At 45.0% G+C, this 17,459-nt stretch overlaps 1 protein-coding gene across 1 annotated transcript in view; it reads left to right on the top strand.

Moving 5' to 3' along the window:
* Positions 1-13,413, top strand: part of dldh (dihydrolipoamide dehydrogenase) — a 56,548-nt gene extending 43,135 nt beyond the window's left edge. Inside the window, exons 12-14 of the mRNA XM_072240953.1 lie at positions 4,641-4,778; positions 4,863-4,952; positions 13,169-13,413. Of these exons, the coding sequence (XP_072097054.1) occupies positions 4,641-4,778; positions 4,863-4,952; positions 13,169-13,234 (294 nt within the window). The 3' untranslated portion in view covers positions 13,235-13,413. The remainder of the gene's footprint in view (positions 1-4,640; positions 4,779-4,862; positions 4,953-13,168) is intronic.
* Positions 13,414-17,459: the final 4,046 nt, after the last annotated feature.

Raw genomic sequence — 17,459 nt, 5'->3', positions numbered from 1 at the left:
GTTCCAAGTGTTTAGATGGGGCAGAGTTTGTTAAGTGTGTCCAGGACAGATTCCTGTCACAGTATGTGGACAGGCCGACCAGGGGGAATGCCATACTAGATCTAGTACTAGGTAATGAACCGGGTCAGGTCACAGATCTCTCAGTGGGTGAGCATCAGGGGGACAGTAACCACCGCTCCCTGTCCTTTAGCATTATCATGGAAAAGGATAGAATCAGATAGGATAGGAAAATTTTTAATTGGGGAAAGGCAAATTATGAGGCCATAAGGCTAGAACTTGCGGGTGTGAATTGGGATGATGTTTTTGCAGGGAAATGTACTATGGACATGTGGTCGATGTTTAGAGATCTCTTGCGGGGTGTTAGGGATAAATTTGTCCCGGTGAGGAAGATAAAGAATGGTAGGGTGAAGGAACCATGGGTGACAAGTGAGGTGGAAAATCTAGTCAGGTGGAAGAAGGCAGCATATATGAGGTTTGGGAAGCAAGGATCAGATGGGTCTATTGAGGAGTATAGGGAAGCAAGAAAGGAGCTTAAGAAGGGACTGAGAAGAGCAAGAAGGCCTTGGCGAGTCGGGTAAAGGAAAAACCCAAGGCGTTCTTCAATTATGTGAAGAAAGAAAGGATGACAGGAGTGAAAGTAGGATCGATTAGAGATAAAGATGGGAAGATGTGCCTGGAGGCTGTGGAAGTGAGCGAGGTCCTCAATGGATACTTCTCTTCGGTATTCACCAATGAGAGGGAACCTGATGATGGTGAGGACAATGTGAGTGAGGTTGATGTTCTGGAGCATGTTGATATTAAGGGAGAGGAGGTGTTGGAGTTGTTAAAATACATTAGGATGGATAAGTCCCCGGGGCCTGACGGAATATTCCCCAGGCTGCTCCACGAGGCGAGGGAAGAGATTGCTGAGCCTCTGGCTAGGATCTTATGTCCTCGTTGTCCACGGGAATGGTACCGGAGGATTGGAGAGAGACGAATGTTGTCCCCTTGTTCAAAAAAGGTAGTAGGGATAGTCCGGGTAATTATAGACCAGTGAGCCTTATGTCTGTGGTGGGAAAGCTGTTGGAAAAGATTCTTAGAGATAGGATCTATAGGCATTTAGAGAATCATGGTCTGATCAGGGACAGTCAGCATGGCTTTGTGAAGGGTAGATCGTGTCTAACAAGCCTGATAGAGTTCTTTGAGGAGGTGACCAGGCATATAGATGAGGGTAGTGCAGTGGATGTGATCTGTATGGATTTTAGTAAGGCATTTGACAAGGTTCCACACGGTAGGCTTATTCAGAAAGTTAGAAGGCATGGGATCCAGGGAAGTTTGGCCAGGTGAATTCAGGATTGGCTTGCCTGCAGAAGGCAGAGGGTGGTGGTGGAGGGAGTACATTCAGATTGGAGGATTGTGACTAGTGGTGTCCCACAAGGATCTGTCCAGGGACCTCTACTTTTCGTGATTTTTATTAACGACCTGGATGTGGGGGTAGAAGGGTGGGTTGGCAAGTTTGCAGATGACACAAAGGTTGGTGGTGTTGTAGATAGTGTAGAGGATTGTCAAAGATTGCAGAGAGACATTGATAGGATGCAGGAGTGGGCTGAGAAGTGGCAGATGGAGTTCAACCTGGAGAAGTGTGAGATGGTACACTTTGGAAGGACAAACTCCAAGGCAGAGTACAGAGTAAATGGCAGGATACTTGGTAATGTGGAGGAGCAGAGGGATCTGAGGGTACATGTCCACAGATCCCTGAAAGTTGCCTCACAGGTGGATAGGGTAGTTAAGAAAGCTTATGGAGTGTTGGCTTTCATAAGTCGAGGGATAGAGTTTAAGAGTTGCGATGTAATGATGCAGCTCTATAAAACTCTGGTTAGGCCACACTTGGAGTACTGTGTCCAGTTCTGGTCACCTCACTATAGGAAGGATGTGGCAGCACTGGAAAGGGTACAGAGGAGACTTACCAGGATGCTGCCTGGTTTGGAGAGTATGCATTACGATCAGAGATTAAGGGAGCTAGGGCTTTACTCTTTGGAGAGGAGGAGGATGAGAGGAGACATGATAGAGGTGTACAAGATAATAAGAGGAATAGATAGAGTGGATAGCCAGCGCCTCTTCCCCAGGGCACCACTGCTCAATACAAGAGGACATGGCTTTAAGGTAAGGGGTGGGAAGTTCAAGGGGGATGTTAGAGGAAGGTTTTTTACTCAGAGAGTGGTTGGTGCGGGGAATGCACTGCCTGAGTCAGTGGTGGAGGCAGATACACTAGTGAAGTTTAAGAGACTACTATGGAGGAATTTAAGGTGGGGGCTTATATGGGAGGCAGGGTTTGATGGTCAGCACAACATTGTGGGCCGAAGGGCCTGCACTGTGCTGTACTGTTCTATGTTCTAAGTCCATAAAACATAGGAGCAGAATTAGCCCATTTGTTCCTTCGAGTCTGCTCCACCATTCAATCATGGCTGATCCTTTTTTCCTCTCCTCAACCCCATTCCCTGGCCTTCTCTCCGTAACCTGGCTCCCTGTGGTAACAAATTTCACAAATTCACCACCCTCTGGCCAAAGAAATTACTCCACGTCTGTTTTAAATGGACGCTGCTCCATCCTGAGGCTGTGCCCTCTAGTCCTAGACTCCCCCACCTTTCCACATCCTTTCCTCATCTACTCTGTCCAGGCCTTTTAACATTCAAAAGGTTACAATGAAATTGCACCCCCCCCCCCACCGCCCCAACCAATCCTTCTAAACTCCAGCGAGTACAGTCCCAGAGCCATCAAACTTTCCTCATATGATAACGCTTTCATTCCCAGAATCATCCTTATTAACCTCCTCTGCCAGCACATTTTTTCTAAGACGAGGGGCCCAAAACTATTCACAGTACTCAAGGTGAAGCCTCACCAGTGCCTTATAAAGCCTCTGCATCAGACCCCTACTCTTGTTTTCCAGACCTCTTGAAATGAATGCTAACATGGAATTTGCCTTCCTCACCGCTAACTCAACCTGCAAGTTAACCTTTAGGGTATTCTGTGCAAAGGCTCCCAAGTCCCTTGCATCTCAGATTTTTGGATTTTCTCCCCATTTAGAAAATAGTTTGCGTGTTTATTCCTACTACCAAAGTACATGACTGTGTATTTCCCAATATTGTATTTCATTTGCCACTTTCTTGCCCATTCTCCTAATCTCTCTCTGTCCTTCTGCATCCTATCTATTTCATCAACACTATCTGCCCCTCCACCAATTTTCGTGTCATCTGCAAACTTGACAACAAAGCCACCTATTCCATCATCTAAATCATTTATATACAGCGTAAAGAAAGTGGTCCTAAAACTGATCCCTGTGGAACATCACCAGTCACTGGCAGCCACCAGAAAAAGATCCTTTTATTCCCACTCGCTGCCTCCTACCGATCAGCCAATGCTCTAACCATTCCAGTAACTTTCCTGTAAAACCATGAGCTCTTACCTTGGTAAGCAGCTCATGTGTGGCACCTTGTCAAAGGCTTTCTGAAAGTCCACATGTACATTCACTGCATCCCCTTTATCGATCCTACGTGTAATCTTCTCAAAGAATTCAAACAGGTTTGTCAGGCAAAGTTTTCCCTTAAGGAAACCATGCTGACTTTGTACTATCTGGTCCTGTATTGCCAAGTCCTCCATAACTTCATCCTTAACAATTGACTCCCAACGTCTTCCCAACCAATGAAGTCAGGCTAACTAGTCTATAATTTCCTTTTTGCTGCCTTCCTCCTTTCTTAAAGAGTGGAGTGCAGATGAACCCTAGGGTGCAGTTCATCTGGTCTGGGTGATTTGTGTACCCTTAGGTCTTTCAGCATTCTGAGCACCTTCTCTGTTGTATTAGTAACTGCACTTGCTTCTCTTCCCTCACACCCTTCAACATCTGGCACATTGCTAGAATCTTCCACAGTGAAGACTGATGCAAAATACTCATTTAGTTCATCTACCATTTCCATATCCCCTTTATTATTTCTCCTGCCTCCTTTTCTAGTGGTCCTCTATCCACTCCCGTCTCCCTTTTATTTTTTACATACTTGAAAAAGCTTTTACTATCCATTTTGATATTGTTTGCTAGCTTGCTTTCATATTTCATCTTTTCCCTTCTAATGATTCTTTTAGTCATTCTCTGTAGGTTTTTAAAAGCTTTGTTGTATGCTCTCTCTTGTTTTTGGGGGATGGGGGAGGAGGAGGGAGAAGAGGTGGGTGAAAGATCTACTGTACAGCTTCTACCAGGAAAAATAACACCAGTGGTTTTGATATGAAATGATCGAATCTGGCAGCTTCTGAGGTGCTGCAATGAAGGATGAGCTGCTTCCTTGCAGGGTAATGCTAGGCTTCATCCAGATGTGCAGGAGCCGAAGGACAGACGTCAGATTAGGAATAGGTTGCAACATTCACGTGGGAACCAGCCAAAGCCCCATGATAGAGGTGTCCTGCAAAACCATCAGCAATCTGGTCATACAGAAGCAGAAAAAAACAAAGGTTGCTTTGTACAGAGTGTCCAACTCCCACACTCTTAAGTTAGTTGCAAAATGATGAACTGTGCATTCAGTGTGCACATACTACAAACTTGTACAGGCTCACAACTACAAACCCAACTAAGTGTGTGAAATCTCTGTAATATATAATGCTTTCTGCTCTCACAGGGGATTCCATACAAAATTGGGAAATTTCCTTTTGCTGCTAACAGCAGAGCAAAGACCAACAATGACACTGATGGTCTGGTGAAGATTCTAAGTCATAAGGAAACCGACAGGATGTTAGGAGCACACATCCTTGGGCCTGTGAGTATGAAAACCCTCTGTGTCAATATGATCTAACCAGCAGCTCCTCTGCTCTGTAGTTACAGAAGCTTTCTTTGTTTCCAGGGTGCTGGGGAAATGATCAATGAAGCAGCCCTGGCTATGGAGTATGGAGCATCGTGTGAAGATGTCGCACGAGTTTGTCATGCCCATCCGGTAAGTGGGGAATGGTCACAGAGTTAGTCAGCACAGAAGCTGTACCTTCAGCCCACTGTCCATCAGACATCCAGTTACACTAAACAAGGAGTCTTAGAGCAACACAGCATAGTTGGACGATCATTACCCAACCAGTCCGTGCTGACTCTGGTGCCCACCCTGCAACTACCCCCCCCCCCACCCCAACCCCCAGTCAATATCCTGCAGTTAGACCATATCCCTCTAAACCGGGATTATGACATGGAGACTTATTAACCAAGGGGTCCGTGGACTCCAGGTTGGGATCCTGGCTCTGTCTGTCCGTTCATGTACTTATCCAAATGCTTCTTAAAGTATTCTATTGTTTCCACCTCTGTAGTTTATTCTATACACTCCCCACCCTCTGCAGTCTGCCTATACACACCCCACCGTCTGCAGTCTGTTCTATACACACCCCACCGTCTGCAGTCTGTTCTATACACACCCCACCCTCTGCAGTCTGCCTATACACACCCCACCGTCTGCAGTCTGTTCTATACACACCCCACGGTCTGCAGTCTGTTCTATACACTACCCACCCTCTGCAGTCTGTTCTATATACTACCCGCCCTCTGCAGTCTGTTCTATACACTACCCGCCCTCTGCAGTCTGTTCTATATACTACCCGCCTTCTGCAGTCTGTTCTATACACTACCCACCCTCTGCAGTCTGTTCTATACACTACCCACCCTCTGCAGTCTGTTCTATACACTACCCACCCTCTGCAGTCTGTTCTATACACTACCCACCCTCTGCAGTCTGTTCTATGCACTCCCCGCCCTCTGCAGTCTGTTCTATACACTACCCGCCCTCTGTAGTCTGTTCTATACACTCCCCACGCTCTGCAATCTGTTCTATACACTCCCCATCTTCTGCAATCTGTTCTATACACTCTTCGCCCTCTGCAGTCTGTTCTATACGCTCCTCGCCCTCTGCCGTCTGTTCTATACGCTCCCCGCCCTCGGCAGTCTGTTCTATACGCTCCCCACCCTCGGCAGTCTGTTCTATACGCTCTCCGCCCTCGGCCGTCTCTTCTATATGCTCCCCGCCCTCGGCAGTCTCTTCTATACGCTCCCCGCCCCCTGCAGTCTGTTCTATATGCTCCCCACCTTCTCCAGTCTGTTCTATACGCTCCCCATCCTCTCCAGTCTGTTCTATACACTCCCCGCCCTCTGCAGTCTGTTCTATACACTCCCCACGCTCTGCAGTCTATTGTATACACTCCCCACCCTCCCAGTACGTTCTATATACACGCCACCCTCTGTAGTCTGTACTATACACTCCCTACCCTCTGCAGCCTATTGTATACACTCCCCAACCTCACACTTCATTCTATACACTCCCTACCCTCTGCAATCTGTTGTTTACACTCCCTACGCTCTTTAGTTCGTTCTATACACTCCCCACCCTCTCCAGTCTGTTCCATACACTCCCCACCCTCTGCAGTCTGTTCTATACACTCCCCACCCTCTCCAGTCTGTTCTATACACTTCCCACCCTCACAGTTCGTTCTATATACACATCACCTTCTGCGTGAAGAAGTTGCCCCTCGGGTCCCATTTAAATCCCTTCATTCTCTGTCTAAACCTTTGTCCCTAGTTTTGGGCTCCTCTACCCTGGGGAAAAGACTGATCATCCTCTTTATCTCTGCCCCTCATCATTTTACTTAAGTGGCTCCTCCTGCTCCTGCGCTGCATGTCTGAAAGGCCTAGCTTGGCCAGTCTCTCTCTAAACTAATGTACTAATCCCATTCTATTCTCCCTATATTCCCATCAGCTCCCCCCCCCCCCCCCACCCCGATTCTATCACTCACCTAAACACAGTGGCCAATTAGCCTAACAACTGCTTGTCTTTGGGATGTGGGATGAAACTAGAGCCCACAGTGCATGCAAATTCCTGAAGTCAGAGGGTTGCGGTACTGTGACACCCAGATTTGCACAGCAAGCTCATTGGGTCCATGGTTTGACATTCAAAGTACATTTATTATCAGTGTATACAACCTTGAGATTCATCGTCTTGCACACAGCTACAAAAACAACAAAATAGACCCATTACAAAAACCTACCCAACAAAAACTGTCAAACACCCAGTGTGCCAAACAGGAAGAAATTGTGCAAACAATTCAAAAAATAAACAAATAGCACACAGATCAAAGCTGAGTCCACAGCCACAGAGCCAATCCGGGGCTGAGACGAGTAAAGCTGGTCCAAGACGGAGTCAGTTCAGTGCTGAAGTGAGTAAACCGCATAGAAGAGTGAGCTGAACACTGGTTTGTCCTTTTGCTCGGCCTTGATGCTTTGATCAAATTACGCAAATTTTTTTTTAAGTAACAAAAACAGATGGAGCATGAACTGCAGAATCACCAAAAGTGAGTCCACAGCTCTTTCAGCACTGAGGCGAGTGAAGCTGGTCCAGGAGCTCGATGGCTGCAGGGCAACAACTACTCCCAAAGCTGGTGTGGTACCCAAGGCTCTCCTACACCTCCCGCCCGACAGTTGTAGCAAGAAGAGAAGGAAACTGGTCAAATGCAGGCAAACAGTGTTGAACACAGAACCATAGAAACCATAGAAAAACTACAGCACAGAAACAGGCCTTTTGGCCCTTCTTGGCTGTGCCGAACTATTTTCTGCCTAGTCCCACTGACCTGCACACGGACCATATCCCTCCATACACCTCCCATCCATGTATCTGTCCAATTCATTCTTAAATGTTAAAAAAAGAACCCGCATTTACCACCTCGTCTGGCAGCTCATTCCATACTCCCACCACTCTCTGTGTGAAGAAGTCCCCCCCAATGTTCCCTTTAAACTTTTCCCCCCTCACCCTTAACCCATGTCCTCTGGTTTTTTTTCTCCCCTTGCCTCAGTGGAAAAAGCCGGCTTGCATTCACTCTATCTATACCCATCATAATTTTACATACCTCTACCAAATCTCCCCTCATTCTTCTACGCTCCAGGGAATAAAGTCCTAACCTATTCAACCTTTCTCTGTAACTGAGTTTCTCAAGTCCCGGCAACATCCTTGTAAACCTTCTCTGCACTCTTTCAACCTTATTAATATCCTTCCTGTAATTTGGTGACCAAAACTGAACACAGTACTCCAGATTCGGCCTCACCAATGCCTTATACAACCTTATCATAACATTCCACCTCTTATACTCAATACATTGATTAATAAAGGCCAATGTACCAAAAGCTTTCTTTCCGAGCCTATCTACCTGTGACGCCACTTTTAGGGAATTTTGTATCTGTATTCCCAGATCCCTCTGTTCTACTGCACTCCTCAGTGCCTTACCATTTACCCTGTATGTTCTACCTTGGTTAGTCCTTCCAAAGTGCAATACCTCACACTTGTCTGTATTAAACTCCATCTGCCATTTTTCAGCCCATTTTTCCAGCTGGTCCAAGTCCCTCTGCAGGCTCTGAAAACCTTCCTCACTGTCCACTACACCTCCAATCTTTGTATCGTCAGCAAATTTGTTGATCCAATTAACCAGATTATCATCCAGATCATTGATAGAGATGACAAGTAACAATGGACCCAGCACTGATCCCTGTGGCACACCACTAGTCACAGGCCTCCACTCTGAGAAGCAATTCTCTACTACCACTCTTTGGCTTATTCCATTGAGCCAGTGTCTAATCCAATTTATCACCTCTCCATGTATACCTAGCGACTGAATTTTCCTAACTAACCTCCCATGCGGGACCTTGTCAAAGGCCTTACTGAAGTCCATGTAGACAATATCCACTGCCTTCCCTTCATCCACTTTCCTGGTAACCTCCTCGAAAAACTCCAATAGATTGGTCAAACATGACCTACCACGCACAAAGCCATGTTGACTCTCTCTAATAAGTCCCTGTCTATCGAAATGCTTGTAGATTCTGTCTCTCAGTACTCCCTCCAATAACTTACCCACTATGGACGTCAAACTTACCGGCCTATAATTTCCTGGATTACTTTTTGATCCTTTTTTAAACAACAGAACAACATGAGCTACTCTCCAATCCTCCGGCACCTCACCCGTAGACACCGACATTTTAAATATATCTGCCAGGGCCCCTGCAATTTCAACACTAGTCTTCTTCAAGGTCTGGGGGAATACCCTGTCAGGTCCTGGGGATTTATCCACTTTAATTTGCCTCAAGATAGCAAGCACCTCCTCCTTTTCAATCTGTACAGTTTCCATGATCTCACTACTTGTTTCCCTTAATTCCATAGACTTCATGATTCCATCTGTTCACTTTCTACTCTTGTCCTCACCGATTTTTGCCTTGCTTGATGCTTTACTCTGAAGCAGAGATGGGGTAACTCCAGTAACCCCACTCTTTGATTCCAGCTGATGTATGAAATTAGTTAATGAATCAGCTTCACAAATGAGAAATCCTGTGCATTATACTGCAACTTTAGTCACCTTGTGTGTGTGTTTATTAGGGTACCAAGGAGTTTAATGAAGGCAGTGTAGGAGCAGTCTAAATGGAGGCATTTGACAAGGTGCCACATGGCAGAAGATTAGTGCGTGTGGGATCCAGGGAGATCTGGCTCATTGGACCCAGACTTGGCTTGGTGATAGGAGGTAGACGGTAGTGGGGGAGGGATGTTTTACAGTTTAGAAGTCTATGACTGTTGGTGTACCACAGGGGTCACTTTTTGTGCTATATTAATGACTTTTGGATTAGATTAGATTATGAGGACACGCAGTCCTCTTCTATTGTCATTTAGTAATGCATGCATTAAGAAATGATACAATATTTCTCCGGTGTGATATCACAGAAACACAGGGCAGACCAAGACTAAAAAACTAACAAAAACCACATAATTATAACATATAGTTACAAAAGTGCAACGATACCATAACTTGATGAAGAACAGGCCATGGCACAGTAAAAAGTTCAAAGTCTCTCGAAAGTCTCACATCTCACTCAGATGGGAGAAGGAGGAAAACTCTTCCTGCCATGCCCGACCACAGTCCGACTCTTGAGTCGTCCGAAACCTTCGAGCCTCCGACACCGAGTACCGAGTACTAAGCACCATCTCTGCCGAATGCTTCGACCTCAGCCTCGGTCTCCAGCAGCAGGCAAAGCCGAGGATCTTGGGGCCTTACCTCCGGAGATTCTCGATCGCACAGTAGCAGCGGCAGCGAATCGGGCATTTCAGAAATTTCTCCAGATGTTCCTCTGTGCCTTCTCACGTCTGTCTCCATCAAATCAGAATTGTGCACGGCATCCTACTTACAAATATGATATTTCACCAGAGAGCTGCGCGCGCTGCATTTTGCCGCCATCTTCTCCCGCCTTCTTGGATGAAGGTGACTTGGATGTGAACCCAGCATGGCCAGTGTTGGAAGGCTGTCTAAAGCTACAGTAGCATATAGATCAGGTGGGAAATAGGCCAGAGCATTGGCAGATGGAATTTAATCCAAATTGTGAGAGATGATGTATTCTGGAGACTCATAAAGGGATAATAAGTGAATGATAGGGCAACAAGAAATTAGAGAGACCTTGTCCACTGCAGCAAAGGTTGGTGGGGTGGTAAAGAGGGCATATTTTGTGTTTGGCTTCACAGACTGAGGCATAGAATATACAGTGCCCTGAAAAAGTGTTCAGCCCCCTCAACTATTTTCACATTGTACTGCCTCATTTTCTACATTTAAGATGTATTGAAGTAGGATTTTTGAGCAAAACATCATGCATCATGTCAAATCAAAAGAAAAATTCCAAAACTTGTCAAGAATTTACCAAAAATTAAAAACCAAAATAGGCTGAAGAAGTCTTCATCCCCTTCGTAATTACTATGCTAACTTCCCTCAGGTACAATATACTGTGTTATCTTACCAACTCATCTCGTTTGTTGATGTAGAAAATTGGAAGATCACCTGTTTTCAATGAATTCATAAGGATAAATACCCTGGAAAAAAATATGAAACCACATCCACACTTCCCAGGTCACAACATCCTTCTAAAAATTAGTCGCTGGAGAAGAATGGCACTTGCAAGAGAGGCTATTGTGATGCCAATAGTCACTCTGAGTGAGCTCCAGATGTCAGTGGCTGCAACTGGAGATGAAGTTCATGACTCCACAGTCTCTAAGGCCTGACAAAAAAAAAGCTTGTCCTAGCCCATAAAGACTTTGCAAAGCATCAGAAGATACTGTAAAGATATAGAAGGTCTTGTGATCAAATGAGACTAAAGTGAAACATTTTGGCCTCAATGCTAAGCAGTGCATGTGGTGTAAATCTAATGCAGCAACATGCAGCACGACTGGTAATCTGGTCCGAATTGGTGTGAAGATGATTGCTGTTAAATGCAGACATCCTGAATAAAACCCTGTTAGCCTCTGCCAGAAAGCTTAAATGGGAGAGAATTTGTCTTTTCAACTACTGATATTTCAGCTTTTGAATTTTTAGTTTCTCATGCTTTACAATTTTCCATTTTTTGGGGCTCTACTGTGGGGGAGAAAAGCATGTGGTTCACAAATAAAAATCCTCAGGTAAATTGATCAAAATTCGCTGGTTGTAATATTCATTTATGTGAACAAAAGGCTGGGGGCTGAAAATTTTTACAAGGCACTGTAAGAGTTGGAATGTTTTATTTTGCAACTTCCATAATGTAACAAACATTTTGTAGTGTATGGTTGTAGTCACCACCCGAAGGATGTGCTTTCAATAGAGAGAGTGCAGAAGAGATTTACCAGGATATTAGCTGGGAAGGGATTGGATAAGCAGATCTTGTTTTGTGTGAAGGAAAGGAGGCTGAGGGGTAACCTGATATAGGTATATAGAAGTATTGAGTGTAAATGGTGGTTATTATTGCCACATGTATAAGGGAGAGTGAAAAACAGTTTTACATGCCACTCATACAGACCATTTAATCACATCAGTACAATGAGGGAATAACAATAAAATATTACAGGTACTGAGATTTCAGGCAAACAAGGTGGAAGGCCATAGTGAAGCCAAGAGTCCTTATTGAGCCAGAGGAATGTTCAATAGTCTTATAACAACAGCACAGAAGTTGTCCTTGAGCCTTGGTGGTACGTGCTTTCAGGCTCTTGTATCTTCTGCCCAAAGGGAGAGGGGAAAAGAAAGAATATTCCAGGTTGGTGGGGGTGGGGGGTCTTTGATTATGTTGACTGCTTTACTGAAACAGCGAGAAGTGTAGAACAGTTGGTGGAGGGGAGGCTGGTTTTTATGCTGTGCTGAGTTACAGTATGTCCACAGCTCTGGTAAATCATTTCCCAGACCAAGCTGCGATGGATTGAAATAGGATGCTTCAGTAAGAGTTGGCTATGGTCAAAAGGGACATGGCTCCTGAAGAAGTAGAGGCATCAGTGAGCTTTTTTGGTCAGGGCATCTATGTTGTTGGACACCTCATGATAGGGCATCAAAAACAGAGGCATAGATGTAATGTGCGAGGATTGAGTTGTATGGAGGATCTTAGGGTTAATTTTCTGTTACACAATGATTGATGCTGCAGCACAATGTCAGAGGAGGTGGTGAAATCAGATACAATCACCATATTTAAGAGACGATTTAAGAGGTGAGGCATAGAAGTATAAGGTCTTGACGTAATGGGGTTAGTGTAGACAGGCAAGAAGGTTGGCGTATTTGTGGACTGAAGGACCCGTTTTCATGCTGCATGACTGACTTGTGCCGACATCAAAACTCACTCCTAACAGCCGAAATAACACCAGCACCATTTAACCTATTGCTATGAAGATGAATTTGACCAATCATTTACCTTTGTACCCTTTATGACCTAAACTGTGAACAGCCTGCTCAGTTTCCTAAAGTGTGTTAGAGTGCTGGAAAAAGAGCCCTGACACAGGTCCTCTGGCCCACTGTGCATCTATTAACCACTTACCCGCATCCTGCATTAATTCCGCCTTTGGGGGTCTGGGCCAAGGCGGCCAGCAGCCATTTACAAATGTCGCCCATTTGTATATTTGCCATTTTAATGGCTCAGTAGTTTCATCAATTTCACAAAAAAATCCCCAGTTGAACTGTGTCACTTTAACTGAAATCACTCTCATTTTTAGGTCTGTCACCCACATTTTCCCATTTTTCTTGTACTGAAATCTCTCCGTTCTTTCCCTTGCCCAGCCCACCACCATGCAAGCTCTTACTTCAATCCCAACTTCCTGACTGAGTGACGACTGAGCTGCAATGTTCAACTCATGGCTTTTATTTTCTTTTGCAGACCGTCTCAGAAGCTTTCAGGGAAGCAAACTTGGCAGCGTCGTTTGGCAAAGCCATTAACTTCTGAACAGCGCCGTGACTTGTATATAGACTAATGTGGTTGGACTGTCATGAGAATTGACAATATGATAAAGATCGGAGTTAACTGTTGTCTGGAGAATTTTACAGATCTGTTGAAAGCTGAATTGTAATAAATTTTGTTGCTCGTATTTTAACAGAAATAAAACTGAGGGAATGATGTACAGATTTCAGTTTTAATAATTGCAGCAGTTTGTTTTCCATGTTTTCAGTAACCAGCAAAGGAGAGTGGAAACTTGTTATCGTAACCTCACAGCAGCCCATGAATGTTCATAAGACCACAGATATAGGAGCAGAATTGGGCCATTTGGCTGATTGAATACTCCGCTATTCCATATTGGCTGATCCATTTCCCTCTCAGCCCCAATCTCCTGCCTTCTCCTTGTAACTCTTCATGCCCTATCAACCTCTGCCTTAAATATACCTAATGACTTAGCCTCCACAGCCACTTGTGGCAATGAATTCCACAGATTCACTACTCTGGCTAGAGACATTTCTCATCTCTAATCTGAGGCTGTGTCCCCCACCATAGGAAACAGCCTTTCAACATTCAATAAGATTCCCCCCACGTTCTTCTGAATTCCAGTGAGTACAGGTCCAGAGCTATCAAATGATTCTCATATCCGGGGATCACTTTCATGAACCTCTCCAGTGTCAGCACATCCTTTCTTAGATAAGGGGCCAAAACTGCCCGCAGTACTCCAAGTGAGGCCTTATCAGTACCTCAACATTACATCCATGCTTTTTAATTCTTGTCCTCAAATGTATGCTAAGATTGCATTTGCTTTCCTCACCACTAACTCTACCTGCAAACTAACTTTTAGGGAATCCTGCACGAGGACTCCCAAGTCTCCTGTGCGACTCAGATTTTTGAATTTTCTCTGTTTATTTCTGTTTATTTCTTCTACCAAAGTGCACAACCACACACTTCCCCACACTGTATTCCATCAGCCACTTCTTTGCCTAATATGTGTTGTGCTTCTGCAGCCTCTCTGCTTCCTTAACACTACCTGCCCCTCCACCTATCTTTGTGTGGTCTGCAAACTTGTCCACAAAGCCATCAATTCCATCATCCAAATCACTGACGCATAACATAAAAAGCAGTCCCAACACAAACGTTGTGGAACACCACTCGTCACTGGCATCCAAGCAGAAAAGGCTCCTTTTATTCCTACTCTTTGCATCCTACCAATCAGCCAATGCTCTATCCATGCTAGCATCTTTCCTGTAGTATCATGGGCTCTTAACTTGTTAAGCAGCCTCGTGTAGCACCTTGTCAGAGGCCTTCTGAAAACGCAAGTACACCATTCTCCTTTGTTTATCCTGATTGTTATTTCTTCAAAGAATTCCAACAGATATGTCAGGCAAGCTTTTCCCTTAAGGAAACCATGCTCATTTCTGCCTCCAAGTACCCTGAAACCACATCCTTAACAATCAACTCTTAACACCTTCCCTACCACTGATGCTGGACTAATTGGTCTATAATTTCCCTTCTACTGCCTCTCTCTTCTTGAATAGTGGAGTGACATTTGCAATTTTCCGGTCTTCTGGAACTATGCCTGAATCTATTGATTCTTGAAAGACCAATACTAATGCTTCCACAATCTCTTCAGCCACCTCTTTCAGAATCCTGGGATGTAGACCATCTAGTCCAGGTGACTTACCTACCTTCAGACCTTACAGTTTCCCCAAGCACTTTCTCCTTAGTAATGGCAACTGCACTCACTTCTGCCCCCTGATACTCTCAAACTTCTGGTGTACTGCTAGTGACTTCCACAGTGAAGACTGATGCAAAATATTTATTCAGTTAGTCTGCTATTTCCTTGTGCCCCATAACTACCTCTCCAGCAACATTTTCCAGCAGTCTATTACCTACTCTCTCCTCTCTCTTCTTTATATATCTGAAGAAAATTTTGGTAATCAGTGTACCTTCATATTCCATTGTTGCCCTCTTTATGATTTTTTTAGTTGCTTTCTGTTAGTTTTTAAAAGCTTCCCAATCCTCTAACTTCCCACTAGTTTTTGCTCCATTTTACTTTTTTCTCACATATTGTGCAAGGAAATTTTCCCAAGTACATGTAACTTGTCCACACCATATACTTTCTTAGCCACCCTATCACTTTGCCCGGTGACCTTGAGCCATCAATGGACATGGACCCCAAACTCCATCTGTTTCTTCATCTTCTGACATTTGAAAAATCGCTCAGGTAAGTCCTGTTCACAAAAAGCAGAATCCATCCTTCCCAACAGCAGCTCAGTGATAAAAGCTGTCACTAACACCAAGAATTCTACAAACCTAAGGGGTGAAATGTTCAGTCCCTATACACTTTGGTCTACCATCAGGAAGGCCTCAAAGCCCTCTGCTTTCTTGGCAGAAGAACCAATCAATCTCCCTCCTCCATCTGGCAGAACTAGTCCTCACCCTTAACAATGTTAAGGGCTCCTTTTGTGTCAAGATGAGGCCACCTTTAGTAATGCTTTATATTCCATCTGGGTACCCTCCAACCTGATGGTGTGAATATTAATTTCTCATTCCTGTGAATAAAAACTTCCCCTTCCCTCCCCTCTATTCCCCACTCTGACCTTTTACTACTTCTCCCCCGCCTATTTCTTCACCCTCCTTCCTTTTCTCCTATTCTCTCCTCTCCTATCTGATTCTTTCTTCTCCAGCCTTTGACCTGGCTTCACCTATCACCTTACAGATAGCCTTTTTCCCCTCCCCTCACTTTTTAATTAGGACATCTTCCCTCCCAGTCCGGGTTTCACCTCCTCCCACTTTATACAGTCCTGCGGGGTAGCCATGGGCCCAAGTTATGCCTGCCTCTTTGTCAGCTATGTAGAACAGTCTAAGTTCAAAGCCTTCCCTGGTAATACTCCCTAACTCTTCCCCCACTACACTGATGATTGCATTGGTGCTGCTTCATGTGCCCATGCTGAGCTGGTCTTCCCACCCTGTCTCCTGTAAAAATGCTACTCCCTTTTCTCAGTTTCAACTCCGCCTTATCTATTCTCCGGATGTGGCTTTCCTTTCCTTTCCAGGGCATCTGAGTTTCCCTCCCTCTAGTGTTGATGCTGCCCTCACTCACATCTCCATTTCCCATACATCTACATCTTCCAGCTGTTGTAATAGTGATAGAGGTCCTCCTACCACCCCATCCACTCAACACCATAATTCCCTCCAGGCTCGACAAGAAGCTCAGTAACCTCGGCCTTCACCCTGCCTTGTGCAGCTGGGTCCTGGAGTGTCCTATCGCTGGCAGGTGGCAAGAGTGGGCCCTCAACACAGGTGCCCTTCAGGGCTGCGTACTGAGTCCCCTCCTTTACTCCCTGTATACCCGTGACTGTGTCGCCACCCACAGCTCCAATGTGCTAATTAAATTTCATGACAACACTACATTGATTGGCCTGATCTCAAGTAATAACGAGGCACCCTACAGAGGTCATCATCCTGACACAGTGGTGTCAAGAAAACAACCTCCCTCTCAATGTTGCAAAAACAAAGGAGCTAGTTGTGGACTACAGGAGGAATGGAGACAGCCTAATCCCTATTGATATCAATGGATCTGGGGTTGAGAGGGCGAACTTCCCACTATTCAGGACATTTACAAAGACAGGTTCATAAAAAGGGGTCGAAGGATCATTGGGGACCCGAGTCACCTCAACCATAAACTGTTCCAGCTGCTACCAACCGGGAAACGGTACTACAGCATAAAAGCCAGGATCAACAGACTCCGGGACAGCTTCTTTCACCAGGCCATCGAACTGATCAATTTACCCTGACATAATTGTATTTCTATGTTATATTGACTGTCCTGTTGTACATACTATTTATTATAAATTGCACATTTAGATGGAGACGTAAGGTAAAGATTTTTACTCATGTATGTAAAGGATGTAAGAAATAAAGTCAATTCAGTTCAATTCCGCCTCCACGTCCAACATGGTATCCTCCGCAACTTACGCCATCTCCAAAGGGACCCTAGCACTAAATATATCTTTAACTCCCTATGCCCTCTCCACTTTCTGCAGGGATTACTCCCTCCGTGATTCCCTTGTCCATTCGTCCCTCCAGGCACCTATCCCTGCAAGCGACCCAAGAGCTACACCTTCCCATACACTTTGTCCCTCAGCTCCATTCAGGGCCCCAATATAGGCCTTCCAAGTGAGGCAATACTTCACCTGCAAATCCACTGGGGCCGTCTATTGTGATCTGT

This window comes from Mobula birostris, chromosome 23 (assembly GCF_030028105.1).
Source record: "Mobula birostris isolate sMobBir1 chromosome 23, sMobBir1.hap1, whole genome shotgun sequence".
NCBI lineage: Eukaryota > Metazoa > Chordata > Chondrichthyes > Myliobatiformes > Myliobatidae > Mobula > Mobula birostris.
Note: the sequence above shows the minus strand (reverse complement) of the source record. Positions and strands in the feature narration are given on the sequence as shown.